The following is a 19,683-nucleotide window of genomic DNA, read 5'->3' as shown; positions in this document are numbered from 1 at the left end:
CCTCACATTTCCCCGTAACTCGGACACCGCCCCTCGCATTCACTCCTGTAACTCAGGCACCACACCATGCGTTTCCCCGTAACTTGGACACTGCACCTCGTGTTCCCCCATAACTCGGTCACTGCACATGCCTTCCCCAATTTTTCAGACACCGCCCCTTGCATCCCACCCCCCCGTAACTTGGACACAGCATCTTGGGTTCTCCCCACTACTTGGACACCTCCCCTTGCATTTCCCCCCTGTAACTTGGAAACCGTACCTCGCGTTCCCCCATAACTCGGACACCGCCCCTCACATTTCTCCTCATAACTCACACACTGCACCTCACGTTCCCCCATATCTCAGAGACCGCCCCTCGCATTCCCCCTGTAACTCGGATTCGTCCCATCGCAGTCACCTGTAACTCGGTCACCGCACCTCGCATTCCCCCATAACTCGGACACTGCCCCTCGCATTCCTGTCCTAACTCACTCACCTCCCCTCGCATCCACCTGTAACTCAGTCACCGCACCTCACATTTCCCTGAAACTTGGTCACCACGCCTTGCATTCCCCCCATAACTTGGACACCGCCCCTCGCGTTCCCCACCCGTAACTCGAACACCCGACTGCGGGTCCCCCCCCCTCCCCAGCAGCCCATCATCGGTGGTTCCACGTCCTCTTCCTTCAACATCACCCTCGCTTCAATCGCCCATGTTCTCTTCTCTCCCCCTCGCAGGCCAAGGTGGGCTCCTTCAACAGGAATGTCGAACTCCTCCTCCTCCTGCCCAAGAGAGGCCCGTCCGCATTCGATGTCTTCCTGCAGGCTCTACGGGACACGGAGCAAACTCACCTGGCCCAGCTCCTGCTCGAGCAACTCCGGGAGCAGAGTGGACCCGAGGTGGGTTCCTATCACATCTCTTGCTCCCTTCCCCCCTCTCTCCCCTTCCTCTCTCTCTTCCCCCTCTCTCCCCTCTCTCTATCTCCCTCCCCCACTCCCCCTCACTCTCCCCATCACTCCCCCCTCTCTCACCTCTTCCCCTCACTAATCTCCTATCTCTCCCCTTCAACTAACCTCCTCCCTCTCCCCTCTCTCTCCCCCCCTTTTTCCCTCTTCTTACCTCCCCCTCTCTCCTCTCCCCCTAACCTCCTTTCTCTTACCCACACAGGAACCAGGGCAGATTGAGAAAGCCCATCGTCCAGACCACGATCCATGTCCCAGGAAGAAGCAGCGTGTTCCAGGTGAGATGTGGGGGGACGCAGAGGGAGGGGACGGGATGGGAGTGTGTCTGTCTGTCACTGCACCTGAACCTCTGACCCCTGTCTTCTCCCCCCCAGGCCCTGCTGAGTGGTCCCTGGACAATGGGGATGGTCCAATCGACTTCCCCGTTGCCCATTGCTCTCTGGAATTCTACCAACATCATCGGGACACTGTGAGTACGAGGCGTATGTGGGTCATACATCCGGGGGCCAAAGTGCCAGATCTGAGCTGACATGGTCAGCATCCACGGAGGTTCTGGGATCACATGGGGGGGGGGGTGGGAGGAGGTGTGTATAGTGCAAGGTCTTTCTCTCACGTACACACACACACACACACACTCTCACCAACAGACACAGACTCACACACACACACACACAGGCACACTCACCAACAAACAGACCAGACACACACACATAGTCACACTCACCAACAAACAGACACAGACTCACACACACACAGGCACACTCACCAACAAACAAGACACAGACTAACACACAGTCACACTCATCCAACAAACACAGACTCACACAGGCACACTCACCAACAAATACACACAGACACAGACTCACACACACAAATGGCACACTCACAAACTGTCACAGACACAGTCATCAACAAACATACACAGACTCACACACACACAGGTACACTCACAAACAGACAGTCTCACACACACATTCACACTCACCAACAAACAGACACAGACTTAAATACACAGGCACACTCACCAACAAACAAGACACAGACTAACACACAGGCACACTCACCAACAAATACACACAGACAGACTCACACACACAAATGGCACACTCACAAACTGTCACAGACTCACACACACACAGACAGTCACCAACAAAAACACAGACACACACACACAGGCACACTCACCAACAAACATACACAGACTGACACTCACCAACAAAAAGACACAGACTTACACATACACACAGTCACACTCACCAACAAACCCACACAGATACAGACTCACACAGGCACACTCACCAACAAACACATACAGACACACTCACCAACAATCAAACACACAGACATAGACTTGCACACTCACCAACAAACACACACAGGCTCTCACACACACTCACAAACAAGCACACACAGACTCAGACTCACATATACACACACACACACACACTCACCAACAAACAGACATAGACTCATGCACACACAGGCACACTCTCCATCAAACAAACAGATTCACACACACCCACAGACACACTCACCTACAGACACAGACTTACACACGCAAGGCACACTCACCAGCAGACAAACTAACACGGGCATACTCACCTACTAACACAGACTCACACAAACACAGACACACTCACCAACAAACACACATACACAGGCACACTCACCTACAAACACAGACACTAACAAACACACACAGACTCACACAGGCACACTCACCAACAAACACACACAGACACATGCACACAGACTCACACACACATGGACACTCACCAACAAAAACACACAGACTCACACACACACACACAGGCACACTCACCAACAAACAGACACACACTCACACAGGCATGCTCACCAACAAACACACAGATTCACCCACACACACAGGCACACTCACCAACAAACACACACAGTCACAGACTCACACGGGCACACTCACCATCAAACACACACAGACACACTTACCAACAAAAACACACAGACTCACACATATACACAGGCACATTCACCAGCAAACAACCACAGACACACACACACAGGCACATTCACCAACAAACACATGCAGACACAAACTCACACAAACACAGACATTGTCCCTCCCCCCCCCCCCCCCCAACACCTCTGCCCCCATCCCGTTTCACTGGGAGAGCGACCAAGGACGAGAGCTCATCTATGGGCATGGGAGTGTCTGCCTTTGCCTTCTACTGACTCCTGCCCCTTTCTAGTCTTACAGGATGGAGTCCTGCCCGAAGGGCCTGGCCTTGATCATCAGTAACGTGCGTTTTGGTGGAGCCAACGAGCTGGTGGACCGGCATGGGGGAGAGGTCGATCACTGCTCGCTGGATGGGGTTCTACACCACCTCGGGTTCAGCGTCTGCAGTCACCGCGACCTGACGGCTGAGGTATGGGGTGGGGAGGAGAGTGGAGGGGGAGAAGAGGGGAGAGGAGGAGAGAGAGGAGGAGAGGTGGGGAGAGGGAAGGAGGAGAGAGGAGGAGAGTGATGGGTAGAGGAGCAGGGATGGGGGGCAGAGAGTGGGTGAGGGGAGGGTGAGAGAGGAATGGGGGAGAGAGAGGGGGGTGCAGCAACACTAACCTATTCCCCTCACCCCCAGGCAATGAGAGCTGAGTTACAGCGATTCTCCCAGCTGCCCGATCACCGGAGGCTACACTCATGCCTGGTGGCCCTGTTGTCACACGGTGTTGAGGGAGCAGTGTACGGGACAGACGGAAGGCTTGTCCAGGTGAGGGTCAGGGGGAAAGAGTGGCTTGAGATACGGACAGGATGGGGAGTGGGGAGAGGGGTTCTGGTCGGGGTAGAAGTTTGTCGTAGATTACAATGGGATATGGACAGGACGGTGTAGAAGGTTGTCTTAGCTTACAAAGAATCTTTACTAGGAGGTTAACCAGACGTCAGGATCTGAGTTACAAGGAAAGGTCCAAAAGGTTTGGGACTTTATCCCCTGAAGATTTACTGGGATGTTGCCCAGACGTCAGGGACTGAGTTACAGGGAAAGTTTCAACGGGTTCGGGACTTTTACTGGGACATTGCCCGGATATCAGGTCTGCACGTCAGGGACTGAATGACAGGGAAAGGTCCAACAGGTTCGGGACTTTATCCCCTGAAGATTTACTGGGACGTTGCCCGGCCATCAGGGACTGAGTTACAGGGAAAGGTCCAACAGTTTGGGACTTTATTTCCCGAAGATTTACTGGGATGTTGCTCGGATGTCAGGGACTGAGTTACAGGGAAAGGTTCAACAAGTTTGGGACTTTATCCCTTGAAGATTTACTGGGACGTTGCCCGGACATCAGGGACTGAGTTACAGGGAAAGGTCCAACAGGTTCGGGACTTTATTTCCCGAAGATTTACTGGGATGTTGCTCGGATGTCAGGGACTGAGTTACAGGGAAAGGTTCAACAAGTTTGGGACTTTATCCCTTGAAGATTTACTGGGAGGGTGCCCGGACGTCAGGGACAGAATTACAGGGAAAGGTTCAACAGATTCAGTGCTTTTATCCCCTGAAGATTTACTGGGATGTTTCCCGGACGTCAGGGACTGAGTTACAACGAAAGAGTCAACAGGTTCAGGACTTTATTCCCTGAAGATTTACTGGGACAAGGCCCAGGCGTCAGTTTGCTATTTCCCCACTGAGATACAAACCAGAGGACACGGGTTCAGTGTGAATAAACTTCGCGGGACGAGTCAAGGTGTAGAACGCTGGCTGGGATTTAAGGCAAATTTGGATGGGAGGGGGTGTGGACTGGGTGAAAGTCAGTGAGCTGTCCTGGAGAATGAGGGGGATTGAGGAGGGGGAAAGGATTGGCGTTGGGGTAGGAGCAGAGGGGAGAATATCTCTGATTCACAGCAACATGTTGTCTTCCAGCTCGATGACGTCTGGCGTCTGTTTGACAATGAGAACTGTCCTCAGCTGCAGAACAAGCCAAAAATCTTCCTCATCCAAGCCTGTCGTGGGGGTAGGTCCTACCCCTTCCCCCCCCATCTCTCCCCCCCACTCCCCCTCTCTCTCCCCCTGTCACGGGTGTAGGTCCTCGTCCAGCTTCCCTCTCTCCCCCCCCTCTCTACCCCTCTCTCCCCCCATCTCCCCTCTCTCTCCCCCTGTCTCCCCTCTCTCTCCCCCTGTCGCGGGGGTAGGTACCCATCCTCATCCATCTTCCCCCGTCTCCCTCTCTTTCCCCCCTCTCTCTCCCTTCCACCTCTCTTCCCTCCCTTTTCCCCCTCTACCCATCTTCCTTTCTCTCTCTATCTATCCCCCTCTCTATCTCCCTCTCACCTTTATCCTCCCATCCCTCACCTCTGTTCCCCTCTCCCTCTCTATACCCCTCTCTCACCTCTATACCCCTCTCCATCCTCTTTATCCACCTCTCAACTCTCTATCCCCCTCTCTCCCCTCCTCTCTCCCCGCTCTATCCCCCTCTCCCCTCCCCCTCCTTTCTCCCCCCTCTATCCCCCTCTCACCTCTATTCCCCTTTCTCTCCCCTCTAATCCCCCTCCTTTATCCCCCTCTCACCTCTATTCCCCTTTCTCTCCCCTCTAATCCCCTCCCCCTTTCTATCCCTCTCTCTCCCCCCTTCTCTTTCCTCCTCTCTATCCGCCATCTTCTCTCCCTCTCATTAGTGTCTGTTTCCCCATAGAGGAGACGGACTGTGGGGTTGATCTGCAGGACGGGAAGGAAAGGGTTGCCCCTCTGGGCTGTGAGCAGAGTGACACGGGGATCGTGGAACCCATCCGGATGAAGTTACCGACACGCTCTGACATCATCTGTGGCTACGCCTGTCTGCCGGGTATGGACAACCTCTCTTTCCCTCCACTCTATTCCCCTCTCTCCCCCTCCTCTCTCTCCCCATGTCTCTCACTCCCCCACTCTCTCACCCCCTCACCCTCTCTCTCCCCCCCTCCATCTCTCTCCCCACTCTTTCACCCCTCTTCCCCCCCCCTTTCTCTCCCCCTCGCCTTCTCCCCCTTTCTCTCTCCCCCTCGGTTTCCCCCTCCCCTCTCTCCCCCCTCTCCACCTTTCCCCCTCGCTTCACCCTCTCTCCCCCAAGTACCCCCCACCCCGGTGTCACTGACATTAAACACCCTCCCTCTCATCCCCAGGCACAACTGCGTTACGGAACACGAGGCGGGGATCGTGGTATGTTCAGGCTCTGACACGGGTTCTTGCTGCACACGCTAAGGACACGCATCTGGCTGACATATTGGTGAAGGTAGCTGTGGAGAACGGACATCCTTCTCTCCCCTCTCTATCTCTCCCTCCTCTCTCTCCCTCTGCCCCCTCTCCCCCCTCCCCCTCTCTCCATCTCTCTACCCCCATCCACTCTCTCTCCCTCTTTCCACTCTCTCCCCCTCTCACTCTCTCCCACCTCCCCCTCTGTCTGCCCCTCACTCTTCCCACACTCTCCCTTCCCCTCCCTCCGTCCCCTCTCTATCTCTCCCACCTTCCCCTCTCTCTCCCCCTCTCACTCCACCTCTCTCTCTCTCTCTCTCTCTCTCTCTCTCTCTCTCTCTCTCTCCCCCCCTCTCCCTGTCTCCGAGGATTTCCCTGGCCCTGATCTCTCGGACTGATCGACACCCACCACCTGTGCGCATCTCGGAATATCTCCCGCGGTGTCAGGTTCCCATGTTTACAATCTGCGGGGCTTCGAGGGAGTGGGTGGGTGGGGACAGGGGAGGGAGGGAGGTGAAATCTGAGCCACAGGGAGAAGGTCTGGGACAGATTCCCTTACACCCTCTTAGGTCAGGGATAGAACATGTTCCCTGACAGGTCAAATGTGTCGGGAGAGTCCTCTGACCTTCCCCTGCCCTCGTTATGTACAGAGACCTAGAATGAAGTGGGGGGGGGTTACAGAGACAGGGAAGGTTGGACAGGAACGGAGGGGTTACAGAGAGAGGGAGGGGTGTCGGGGACCAGAAGGGTTACAAAGACAGGGAGGGGTGTCGGGGACTGGAGGGGGTTATAGAGACAGGGAGTGGTGTGGGGATCAGAGGGGGTTACAGAGACAGGGAGGATTGTTCGGGACCAGAGGGGGTTACAGAGATAGGGAGTGGTGTGGGGATCGGAGGGGGTTACAGAGATAGGGAGGGGACCGGAGGGGGTTACAGAGACAGGGAGTGGTATTGGGGACCAGAGGGGGTTATAGAGACAGAGAAGGGTGTCGTGGACCATAGGGGTTTAGAGATGGGGAGGGGTGTCGGGACCAGAGGGGGTTACAGAGACAGGGAGGGTTGTTGGGGACCGGAGGGGGTTACAGAGACAGGGAGTGGTGTGGGGATCGGAGGGGGTTACATAGGGAGGGGACCGGAAGGGGTTACAGAGACAGGGAGGAGTGTCGGGGTCCAGAGGGGGTTATAGAGATAGAGAAGGGTGTCGTGGACAGTAGGGGTTTAGAGATGGGGAGGGGTGTCGGGACCAGAGGGGGTTACAGAGACAGGGAGGGGTGTCGGGGACCGGAGGGGTTACAGAGACAGGAAGGGGTGTTGGGGACTGTGACGTAGAACCCTCTTGGACAGAGAATGACCCTCTCCATGTTCCTCACAGGTGAACGCCCTCATCAAGGAGCGGGAAGGGTTCTGCCCGGGGTCTCAGTATCATCGCTGTAAGGAGATGTCGGAGCATTGTAGCTCACTCTGCAGGGACCTGCACCTATTCCCCGGCATCTTCCAGAAACAGGAGAAGGGATAGGTGGACTCCGGCCCCGGGACAGATCGCACCTCCACTCACTCTGTCCCCACCTCTCTTCCTCCTCTCCCTCTCTCCCCTTCTCTCTCTCCCCTATCCCCTCTCTCTCCCCATCTCAATCACCTGCCTCTCTACCTCCTCTCTTCCTCTACCCCTCTCCTCCTCTACCCCTCTCTCCCCTTCTTTCCTCCCCCTCTCTCCCCATCTCACTCTCCTGCCTCTCTACCCCCTCTCCTCGCTCTCTCTCCCCCTCCCCCTCTCTCTACCCCCCTCCCACTCTCTCTCCCCCTCTCTTGCTCTCTCCATCTTTCTTTCCTCCTCTCTCTCCCCCCTTTCTTGCAAACCCCTCTCTCTCCCTCTCTTGCTCTCCTCTTTCTTGCAACCCCTGCTCCCTGTCTCTCTCCCCCTCTTTCTCGCAACCCCCCCTTCCCCTTTCTCTCCCCATCCCTCCCAATGTTATGTGGAGGAGTGCTGGGAGCCTGGACATGTGAGGACTTGCTCTCTGCCACCTCAGTATGGACCAACAATCCTTTCAGTTTGAAATGGTTGATTATTTTTTAAACAAAAAACTCCCTTTGGCATTGCCGAGGACAGTGCGGGAGAGAGATGTATATTTTGTCTTCTCGTGAATCTGGGCACTTGGGGAATCGAGATTGTTTGTTAACTTTTGCACTGCCAATTAAACAGGAATTTTCTCTTGTCTCTTCATGTCCCTGCCCGGTTTATTGGCAAGAGGGGTTGTGGACAGGTTGTTGTAGGTTACAATGCGATACGGACAGGACAGGACGTGGAGTGGCGAGAGGGGTTGTGGACGGGTTAGAAGGTTACAGCGGGATGCGGACGGGACGGGGAGAGGGGTTGTAGACGGTGTAGAAAGTTACAATGGGATACGGACAGGACGGGGAGTGGGGAAAGGGATTGTGGACAGTGTAGAAGGTTGACATAGGTTACAACGGGATACAGACAGGACAGGGAGTGGGGAGAGGAGATGTGGATGGTGTAGAAGGTTGTCGTGGGTTACAATGGGATACGGACAGGACAGGGAGTGGCGAGAGGGGTTGTGGACGGATTAGAAGGTTACAATGGGATGCAGACAGGATGGGGAGAGGGTTTATGGATGGTGTAGAAGGTTAGAATGTGATTTGGACAGGACAGGGTGTGGGGAGAGGGGTTGTGGACGGTGTAGAAAGTTACAGTGGGATACGGACAGGACGGGGAAAGGGGTTGTGGACGGTGTATAAGGTTGACATAGGTTACAACGAGATACGGACAGGACGGATAGTGGGGAGAGGAGATGTGGATGGTGTAGAAGGTTGTCATGGGTTACAACGAGATATGGACAGGACAGGGAGTGGGGAGAGGGGTTGTGGATGGTGTAGAAGGTTGTCGTGGGTTACAATGGGATACGGACAGGATGGGGAGTGGCGAGATGGGTTGTGGACGGGTTAGAAGGTTACAATGAGGTACGGGCAGGACAGGGTGTGGGGAGAGGGGTTGTGGATGATAAAGAAGGTTGACGTAGTTACAACAGTCTCTCTTCAGGGATTGAGTTCCAGGGAAAGGTTTAACAGGATCAAGCATCTACAGAGAGGGGGCAGAGGAGACTTTCTGCGGACGTTGCCTGGGACTGGAGAAGAGGGAAATTTTAGCAGAGCTGGGACTTTCATGGAACCTAGAAGGATGAGAGGAGACTTGATGGAGGTTCGATGAGAGGCTTCGACGAGTGTGGACAGCCAGATACTGTCTCCCGGGGCAGAATCAGCAAACACTAGAGGACATCCATGCAAAGTGAAGGGAGGGAAGGTTTTTAATGTAATGTAACTTTCTACACCATCCAAAACCCCTCTCCCCACTCCCCGTCCTGGCTATATCCCATTGTTACCTACAACAATCTTCTACACCATCCACATCCCCTTTACCAACTCCCCGTCCCATCTGTATCCCGTTGTGACCTACGACAACCTTCTACACCATCCAAAACCCCTCTCCCCACTCCCCGTTCTGTCTGTATCCTGTTGTAAATTATGACAACCTTCTACACTGTCCACAACCCCTTTACCAACTCCCTGTCCTGTCTGTACCCCGTTGTAATCTATGACAACCTTCTACACTGCCCACAACCCTCCTTCCCAGTCCCCTTCTTGTCTGTATCCCATTGATCATAGACCTCCCATTGCACCCACCATGATGCGTCCTCACCGGGGCTGCGGAAGGAACCTGCAGACACCGTGCACATAGAGGCAGAGGGGCAGGCCCTGTCAGAGGGAGAGGGAGGCACGAATCCGGATGGAGTGGGGAGCAGGGAGCTGCTGCCTCGAGGTGGAAGGTGGGTCGGGGATCGGATTAATCCCTCCCCGCCCCCTCTCTCCTCCCCCCTCTCTCCCTCCCCCCTCTCTCTCCCCCCTTTCCCTCCTACTCTCTCCCTCTCACCTCTCTCTCTCTCCCCACTCTATACCCCCCTCTCCTCTTCCTCCTCCCTCTATCACTCCCCTCTCCAACCACTCATTCTGCCCCCTCCTTCTCGCTCTCCCCACCCCTCCCTGTCCCCAGCGAGCACTGAGAGCTTCAACGGGGGACTGACAGACTGCACTCTCTCTGACAGACAGCTCTGGGCCCTGAGATCAGGTTCTCAGCCCTCAGTCCTGGCCCCTTGCCCTCAAGAAGTCAGTAGAGGCAGTCGTGCTCAGCGAGAGAGAGAGAGTGGAGACCTGCAGGAGCATACGGCCCTGGTGAGTGGAACAGCCCGTCAGATCTGCCTGAACGGGTCCAGGAAAGGTGTGCAGAAGCCGGGATGAGACAATGACAGGTTGTACTGGGCAGGAGAGCAGGGAGTGACGTAGAACGGAGAGACCTCAGGGTATGGGGACCAACACGGTGAACGGTGGGGAGCAGAGAGATCTCAGGATACGGGGACCAACACGGTGAACGGTTGGGAATGGAGAGACCTCGGGGTACAGGGACCAACATGGTGAACAGTGGGGAACAGAGAGACCTTAGGGTACGGGGACCGACACAGTGAACAGTGAAAGGAGAGACCTCGGGGTACAGGAACTGTCATGGTGAACAGTGGGGAACGGAGAGACCTCGGGTATGGGGACCGACACGGTGATTGGAGGGGAACAGAGAGATCTTGTGTACGGGGACCGACACGGTGAACAATGGGGAACAGAGCGACCTCAGATACAGGGACTAACATGTGAACGGTGGGGAACAGAGAGACCTCAGGGTATGGGGACTGACACAGTGAACAGTGGAGAGGAGAGATCTCGGAGTATGGGAACCGACAAGGTGAACGGTGGAGAACAGGGAGACCTCGGGTACGGGGAATGACACAGTGAACGGTGGGGAATAGAGAGACCTCGAGGTACGGGAACCGACAATGCGAACAGTGGAGAGGAGAGACCACGGGGTACGGCGACCAACATGTTGAATTGTGGGGTACAGGGAGACCTCAGGGTACGTGGACCGACATGGAGAACGGTTGGGAACGGAGAGACCTCGGGGGACGGGGACCCACACGGTGAATGGTGGAGAATAGAGTGACATCAGGGTACAGGGACTGACATAGTAAACAGTGGAGAGGAGAGACCTTGTGGTACGGGGACCGATATGGTGAACGGAGAGACTTCAGGTACGGGAACCGACACGGTGAACGGTAGGGAACAGGGAGACCTCAGGTACGGGGACTGACACTGAACGGTGGGGAATGGAGAGACCTCGGGGTACGGGGACCGACACAGTGAAGAGTGGAGAGGAGAGACCTCGGGGTACGGGGTCCGACACAGTGAACAGTGGGGAATAGAGTGACATCAGGGTACAGGGACTGTCACAGTAAACAGTGGAGAGGAGAGACTTCGTGGTACTGGGACCGATATGGTGAACGGTGGGGAACGGAGAGACCTCAGGTACGGGGACTGACACGGTGAATGGTGGGGAACAGGGAGACCTCGGGGTAGGCACTGACATTGTGAACAGTGGGGGATGGAGAGACCTCGGAGTACAGGGACCGACACAGAGATCTGTGGGGAACGGAGCGACCTTAAGGTACGGGGACTGACACGGTGAACGGTGGGGAATGGAGAGACCTCGGGGTATGGGGACCGACACAATGAACAATGCGGAACAGAGAGACCTTGGGGTACGGGGGACCGACATGGTGAACGGAGAGACCTCGGGGTACGGGGACCGACACGGTGAACCGTGGGGAGCGGAGAGACCTCGTGGTATGGGGACCGACACAGTGAACGGTGGAGAGCACAGAGACCTCATGGTATGGGGACCGACAGGGTGAACGATGGGGAACAGAGACCTCAGGGGATGGGGATCCACACGGTGAATGGTGGGGAAAAGAGAGATCTCAGGGTTCAGGGACCGACATGGTGAATGGTGGGGAATGTAGGGACTTTGGGGTAAAGGGACAAACACGGTGAACGGTAGGGAGCAGAGAGATCTCAGGGTCCGGGGACCAACACGGTGAACAGAGCTGAACGGAGAGACCTCGAGGTATGGGGAACAACACGGTGAACAGTGGGTAATGGAGAGACCTCGGGGTACGGGGCCAACATAGTGAACTGTGAGGAACGGAGAGACCTCGGGGTACGTAGAGCGACATGGTGAACAGTGGGGAATGGAGAGACCTCGGGGTACAGGGACTGACACAGTGAACGATGGGGAACAGAGACATCGGTGTATGGGGACGACACGGTGAATGGTGGGGGGCGGAGAGACCTCGGGGTATAGGGACTGACACGGAGAACGGTGGGGAACAGAGAGATGTCAGGGTACGGGGACCGACACGGTGAACGATGCGGAACGGAGAGACCTCAGGGTATGGGGACAAACACGGTGAACGGTGGGGAGCAGAGAGATCTCAGGATACGGGGACCAACATGGTGAACGGTTGGGAATGGAGAGACCTCGGGGTACGGGGACCGACATGGTGAGCAGTGGGGAGCAGAGAGACCTCGGGGTATGGGGACCGACATGGTGAACGGTGGGGAATGGAGAGACTTCGGGGTACAGGGACAGACCCAGTGAACAGTCAGAAATCTCTCTCCTCTTGTGATCATTGAGTGTAAATCGAGGGTCACTGGTTGGAGTCTGGAGATGGATATTTAATATGACAGACGATTGGGATGTGAAAGAGAAAGAGAAAGAGGGAGGGGAGAAGAGAGAGGGGGAGGGGGAGAGAGTGGGGGAGCGAGGGAGGGTGAGGGAGAGGATTGGGGAAGGAAACGGGTGGAGATGGGGTGGAAGGGGAACGATTGTGTGAGGGGGGCTTGGAACTGATGTTGAGTCTCACTGGAAATTCCCCTTTTACCCTATCCAATGTCTTTCCTTCTGTCCCTCAATCCCTCCTCCTGCCACAACCTTCTCCCCTTCTCTTTCACCCTCTCTCTCCCCCATCTCCCTCCCTGTAACTCAGTCCTTGACATCCGGGCAACATCCTCGTAAATTTTCTCTGCTCTCTTTCTATCTTTCCTGTTATTCGGTGACCAAACCTGCACACACTGCTCCAAATCTGGCCCCACCCAAATATCCTGGATTGAAACACTCCTGGGCTCCAGTAACCGGGAGAACAAGGTGGGGATGGGGAGATCTCATCGAAATGCTTCTAACCTTGAAAAGCGCGTACGGAGCAGATGGAGAAATGTTCTTCCCCGTGGGTGGGGAGTGATGGGTGAGAGTTGGGGACAAGAGGGCGCAGCTTCAGGGTGGAATGGAGGGGCTGAATGGCCTCCCCCATTGTTCAAGGTGCCCTGTTTATTCGGAGTTGATGTGGGGCTCTGATTTCCTCCTTCCCTTCAACCCTGCAGACCAATTAGCTTGACGTCGAGTGAAACCCTTGTGTTAGTGCAGGGCTTGTTCACTAACAGCTGCTCCAAATTAACATGAACCCCCCCCCTCACCGCCCTCCTCCACAAGTCCCTATGAGCCCCCGCCTCAGCCTGTCATCGTATCCCCAAATTTAGGACTCCCCTGACCTCCACACTTGTCCAAGAAGATCTTAGAAGGTGGATGGATTGAGATCGCTATTCTCTGAATGCTTCCCTCCTCACTGAAATTATAAACAGCTGGCTGGGCAGAGTTCCCAGAACAACAATCCGTGGGGACCGCTGATCTGATGGGGTGACTTAAACAATCTCTCCAGGACGGACTTTACAAATTCTTCCCCACTGTTCACTGTGTCGGACCCTGTACCCCGAGGTCTCTGTTCCACGACACTCCCTACCGTTCACTGTGTCGGACCCTGTAACCCGAGGTCTCTCTATTCCATGACACTCCCCACCGTTCACCATGTCGGACCCCATAAAACTTCACCAGAACATCCTAACTCCTAGACTCAGTACTTTGATCTCTCTCCCTGGCCCTGTAACCCCCTCCAGTCCCCAACACCCCTCCCTGTCTCTGTAACCTCCTCCTGTCCCCGAACCCCCTCCCTGTCTGTAATGCCCTCCCATCCGTGACACCCCTCCCTGTTTTTGTAACCCCCTCCAGTCCCCGACACCCCTCCCTGTCTCTGTAAGCCCCTCCAGTCCCCTACATCCCTTCCAGTGTCTGTAACCCCTCCAGTCTCTGCCATCCCACCGGTCCCTGCCACCCCACTCCATCTCTGTAATCCCCTCTAGTCCCAGACACCCCTCCCTTTCTCTGTAACTCTCTCCGGTTCCTGACAACCCTCCATGTCTCTGTAACCCACTCCGGTACCCAGCATCCATCAGTCTTTGTAACCCCCATGGTTCCCCAACACCTTTCCCTGTCTCTGGAAACCCATCCAGTCCCCAACACCCCTCCCTGTCTCCATAACCCCCACTAATCCCTGACACCCCTCCGTCTCTATAACACACGCCGATCCCCGATACTCCTACCCATCTCTATAACTCCCGCTGGTCCATGATACCCCTCCCCGTCTCTGTAAACCCCTCTGGTCCCCGACAACCTCCTTCAGTCCACTACACCACTCCCTGTCTCTGTAACACCCTACAGTCCCTGATGACCCTCCCTGTCTCTGTAATCCCCTCCAGTCCCTGACACACATCCCTTTCTCTAATGCACTCCAGTCCCGGACACCCCTCCCTGTCTCTGTAACCCCCTCTGCTCCCTGATGCCACTCTCTGTCTCTGAAACAACCTCCAGTCCAGAACACCCCTCCATGTCTCAGAAACATCCCCCAGTCCCCTACACCCCTCACCGTCTTGGTAAACTCCTCCAGTCCCCGCCACCCCACCCTGTCTCTATGACCCCCGCTGGTCCCTGATACCCCTCCCCATCTCTGTAACCCCCTCCAGTCCCCGACAACCCTCCCTGTCTCTGTAACCCCCTTCAGTTCACGACACCACTCCTTGTCTCTGTAATCCCTTCTGGTCCCAGACACCCTTCCCTGTCTCTGTAACCCTCTCCGGTCCCCAACATTCCTCCCTGAATCTGTAACGGCCTCTGGTCCCCGACACTGCTCCCTGTCTCTCTAATCCTCTCCGGTCTCCTACACCTCTCCCTGACTCTCTAACCCACTCCGGTGCAGAACACACCTCCCCGTTTCTGTAACGCTCTCCGGTTCCTGACAACCCTCCTTGTTTCTGTCACCCACTCCTGTCCCTAACACCCATCAGTCTCAGTAACCCCCACAGTTCCCCAACAGTTTTCCCTGTCTCTGTAAACCCATCCGGTCCCCAACACCCCTCCCTGTCTCCGTAACCCCCTCTATTCCCTGACATCCCTCCGTCTCTATAACACCCGCCGGTCCCCGATACTCCTTCTCATCTCTGTAACCCCCTCTGGACCCTGACACCCCTCCCCGTCTCTGTAACCCCCGCCAGTCCGCGATACCCCTCACCACCTCTGTAACCCCCTCTGGTCCCTGACACCTCTTCTTGTCTCTGTAACCCCCGCCAGTCCGCGATACCCCTCACCATCTCTGTAACCCCCTCTGATCCCTGACACCTCTTCCTGTCTCTGTAACGCACTCCAGTCCCCTACAGCCCTCCCTGTCTCTTGAACCCACTCTGGTCGCCGACACCCCACCCTGTCTCTCTAACCCCTTCTGCTCCCTGACGCCATTCCGGCTTTGTAACCCCCTCCGGTCCCGAACACCTCTTCCAGTGTCTGTTACCAACTCCAGTCCCTGACACACCTTTCTGTCTCGGTCATACCCTCCGGTCTACGCTACCCCACCCCATCTCTGTAATCCTCTCCGGTCCCAGACTCCCCTCCATCTCTGTAACCCCATCCAGTCCACGACACTCCTCCCTGTCTATGTAACCCCCTCTGGTCCCTGACACACCTCCCTGTCTCTGTAACACCTTCCGGTCCCATACAACCCTCCCCGTATCTGTAACACCCTCCACTCCCCTCACCCCTCCCCTTATCTATAACCCTCGCTGGTTCCCGATACCCCTCCCTATCTCTGTAACCCCCTTCAGTACACGAAACCACTCCCTGTGCCTGTAACACCCTACGGTCCCTGACGACGATCCCTGACGACCCTCCCTGTATCTGTAATCCCCTCCAATCCCTGACGCACTTCCCTGTCTCTGTAATGCACTCCAGTCCCCTACACCCCTCCTTGTCTCTAAAACCCCCTCCGGTTCCCTACACCCCACCCTGTCCCTCTAATCCCCTCTGGTGTCTGACACCATACCCTGTCTCTGTAACCCCCTCCAGTCGCCTACACCCTTCCCAGTCTCTGTAACCCACTCCAGTCCTGGGCACCCCTCCTTGTCTCTGTAACCCCCCCACCAGTCCCCTACACCGATCAGTCACTGGAATCCCACCATTCACCAACTCCCATCCCTGTCTCTGTAACCCCTCAGGTCCCTACACCCCTCCCTGTCACCCCCTCCAGTCCCCTATACCCCTCCATTTCTCTGTCACCCCCTCTGGTCCCCGACACGCCTCCCTATCTCTCTAACCCCCTCTGGTCCCTGATGACCCTCCCTGTCTCTGTAAATTCCTCTGGTGCCGAACACCACTTCCAGTCTCTGTAATGCCTTTCGGTCCCCGACCTCCCTGTCTCTATAACCCACTCCGGTCCTCGACACCTCACCCTGTCTCTGTTAAACCCACCCCCCCCTCAAGTCCCATACAACCATTCCTGTCTCTGAAACCTTTCTGGTCCCCAACACCACTCCCCGTGTCTGTACCCCACGCCTCCAGTTCTCTACACCCCTCCAAGTCTCTATAACCCCCGGCGGTCCCCAGTACCCCACCCCATTTCTGTAATCCCCTACGGTCCCTGACACCAATCCCTGTCTCTGTAACCCCTTCTACTCCCTGACACCCCTCCGTCTCTGTAACCTCCTCCAGTCCCCTACACCCCTCCTTGTCTATGTAACCCCCTCCGACACACCTCCCTGTCTCTGTCACACCCTCCGGACCCATACAGCCCTACCCGTCTCTGTAACCACCTCCAGTCCCCTCACCCCTCCCTGTCTATATAACCCCCGCTAGTCTGCGATACCCCTCACCGTCTCTGTAGCCCCCTCTGGTCCCTGACACCCCTCCCTGTCTCTGTAACCCCCGTCAGTCCGCGATACCCCTCACCATCTCTGAAATCCCCTCTGGTCCCTGACACCTCTTCCTGTCTCTGTAATCGCCTTCAGTCCACGACACCACTCCCTGTCTCCATAACCCCCTCCGGTCCCCTACACCCCTCCCTGTCTCTGTAATCCCCTCTGGTCTCCTACACCCGTCCCTGCCGCTGTAATCGGATCAGGTCCCGGATGCCCCACACTGTCTCTGTAATCCTCTCTGTTCCTCGACACTCGTCCCTGTCAGTGTAATGCCCTCAGGAACCCTACACCCCTCCAAGTCTCTATAACACTGTCTGGTCCCCGACCCCCCTCCCTGTCTCTCTAACCCACCCCGGTCCCCACACCTCTCTCTGTCTCTAACCCACTCCGGTTCCTGACACCTCTCCCTGTCTCTGCAATCCCCTCAGGTCCCGTACACACCACCCTGTCTCTGTTACCCCCTCGGTTCTCGATGTCCGTCCCTGTCTCTGTAACCTGATCAGGTTCCAGACGCCCCTCCCTCTCTTTGTAACCCTCTCTGTTCCCCGACACTCCACCCTTCACTGTAACGCCCTCCGGAAGCCTACACCACTCCCTGTCTCCATAACCCCGTCCGGTCCCCTACACCCCTCCCTGTCTCTGTAATCCCCTCTGGTCTCCTACACCCGTCCCTGCCGCTGTAATCGGATCAGGTCCCGGATGCCCCACACTGTCTCTGTAATCCTCTCTGTTCCTCGACACTCGTCCCTGTCAGTGTAATGCCCTCAGGAACCCTACACCCCTCCAAGTCTCCATAACACTGTCTGGTCCCCGACCCCCCTCCCTGTCTCTCTAACCCACCCCGGTCCCCACACCTCTCTCTGTCTCTAACCCACTCCGGTTCCTGACACCTCTCCCTGTCTCTGCAATCCCCTCAGGTCCCGTACACACCACCCTGTCTCTGTTACCCCCTCGGTTCTCGATGTCCGTCCCTGTCTCTGTAACCTGATCAGGTCCCAGACGCCCCTCCCTCTCTTTGTAACCCTCTCTGTTCCCCGACACTCCACCCTTCACTGTAACGCCCTCCGGAAGCCTACACCACTCCCTGTCTCCATAACCCCGTCCGGTCCCCTACACCCCTCCCTGTCCCTGTAACCCCTTCAGTCCTCTATACCCCTCCCTGTCTCTAACCCCCTCGGTTACCGACACCCCTCACTGTCTTTGTAACCCTCTACGGTCCACGACATCCCTCCATTTGTCTGTTATCCCCTCTGGTCCCCAACGACCCTCCTTGTCTCTGTACCCGCCTCCAGTCCCCGACACACCTCCCTTTGTCTGAAACCTCCTCCGGTCCCTGACACCCCTCTCAGTCTCTGTAACCCTCTCTGGTCCCCTACACCCCTCCTTGTTTCTGTAATCCGTTACGGTCCCCTGTACCCGTCCCTGCCTCTGTAACCTGCTGAGGTCCCGGATGCCCCTCACTATCTCTGTAACCATCTCTGTTCCTCAACACTCCTCCCTGTCACTGTAATGCCCTCCGGAACACTACACCCCTCCATGTTGCTAACCCCCTCCGGTTACCAACACCCCTCCCTGTCTTTGTAACCCACTATGGTCCCCGACATCCCTCCCTGTTTCTGTAACCCCCTAAGGCCCCATACACACTGCCCTGTCTCTGTAACCCCCTTGCTTCTCGACACCTCACCATGTCTCTTTAACCCACTACAGTCCGCTAAACACCTCCCTGTCTCTGTATCCGCCTCCGGACCACAACACCCCTCAATTTTTCTATAATCCCCTCAGGTCCCCAACACCCCTCCATGTCTCTGTAACCCCCTACGGTCTTCGACACCTCTCTCTGTCTCTGTAACCCACTACAGTCACCAACATCCCACCCCATTTCTGTAACACCCTAAGGCCCCATACACATCGCCCTGTCTCTGTAACCCCCTACGGTCCCCAAAACACACTGTCTCTGTATCCGCCTCCGTTCCACAAAACCCCTCCATTCCTCTGTAATCCTCGCCAGCCCCTAATGATTCTCCCGATCTCTGTAACCCCACTCCGGTCCCCTACACCCCTCCCTGTCTCTCTAACACACTCCGGTCACCTACACCTCTCTCTGTCTCTAACCCCCACCGGTCCCCGACACCTCTCCCTGTCTCTGTAACCCCCTACAGTCTTCGACATCTCTCCCTGTCTCTGTAACCTCCTCAGGTCCCATACACACCACCAAGTCTCTGTAACCCCTTCGGTTCTCGACACCCCTCCCTGTCTCTGTAACTCCCTCCGGTCCCCTACAACCCTCCCTGTTTCTGTATCCTCCTCCAGTCTCCTACACGCCTCCCTGTGTCTCAAACTTCCTCTGGTCCTCGACACCCCTCTCAGTCTCTGTAACCCTCTTCGGTCCCCTAAACCCCTCCCAGACTTTCTAACCCCTTCCGGTCCCCGGCACCTCTCCCTGTCTCTGTAACCCCCTACAGTCTTTGACATCTCTCCCTGTCTCTGTAACCTCCTCAGGTCCCATACACACCACCAAGTCTCTGTAACCC

The 19,683-nt window shown here is 56.1% G+C and overlaps 2 protein-coding genes across 4 annotated transcripts in view; both read left to right on the top strand.

Annotated features, from left to right (window-relative positions):
- casp2 (caspase 2, apoptosis-related cysteine peptidase) overlaps nucleotides 1-8,345 on the top strand; it is a 32,419-nt gene extending 24,074 nt beyond the window's left edge. For 2 of the 3 annotated variants that reach the window (XM_069918161.1, XM_069918162.1), the window contains exons 3-11: nucleotides 718-879; nucleotides 1,148-1,220; nucleotides 1,317-1,411; nucleotides 3,171-3,347; nucleotides 3,558-3,686; nucleotides 4,830-4,920; nucleotides 5,599-5,748; nucleotides 6,062-6,171; nucleotides 7,503-8,345. In XM_069918161.1, coding sequence (XP_069774262.1) covers nucleotides 718-879; nucleotides 1,148-1,220; nucleotides 1,317-1,411; nucleotides 3,171-3,347; nucleotides 3,558-3,686; nucleotides 4,830-4,920; nucleotides 5,599-5,748; nucleotides 6,062-6,171; nucleotides 7,503-7,646 — 1,131 coding nt within the window. In that variant the 3' untranslated portion in view covers nucleotides 7,647-8,345. The remainder of the gene's footprint in view (nucleotides 1-717; nucleotides 880-1,147; nucleotides 1,221-1,316; nucleotides 1,412-3,170; nucleotides 3,348-3,557; nucleotides 3,687-4,829; nucleotides 4,921-5,598; nucleotides 5,749-6,061; nucleotides 6,172-7,502) is intronic. The other variant, XM_069918163.1, reaches the window with a different exon arrangement.
- A 92-nt stretch (nucleotides 8,346-8,437) lies between these two features.
- Nucleotides 8,438-19,683, top strand: part of LOC138754229 (chloride channel protein-like) — a 46,810-nt gene continuing 35,564 nt past the window's right edge. Inside the window, 1 exon segment of the mRNA XM_069918160.1 lies at nucleotides 8,438-10,372. The gene's annotated coding sequence lies outside the window, so the exon portion shown is untranslated.

The sequence above is a fragment of the Narcine bancroftii genome, chromosome 2 (assembly GCF_036971445.1).
Source record: "Narcine bancroftii isolate sNarBan1 chromosome 2, sNarBan1.hap1, whole genome shotgun sequence".
NCBI classification, from domain to species: domain Eukaryota; kingdom Metazoa; phylum Chordata; class Chondrichthyes; order Torpediniformes; family Narcinidae; genus Narcine; species Narcine bancroftii.
This window is presented reverse-complemented; position numbering and strand designations above follow the sequence as displayed.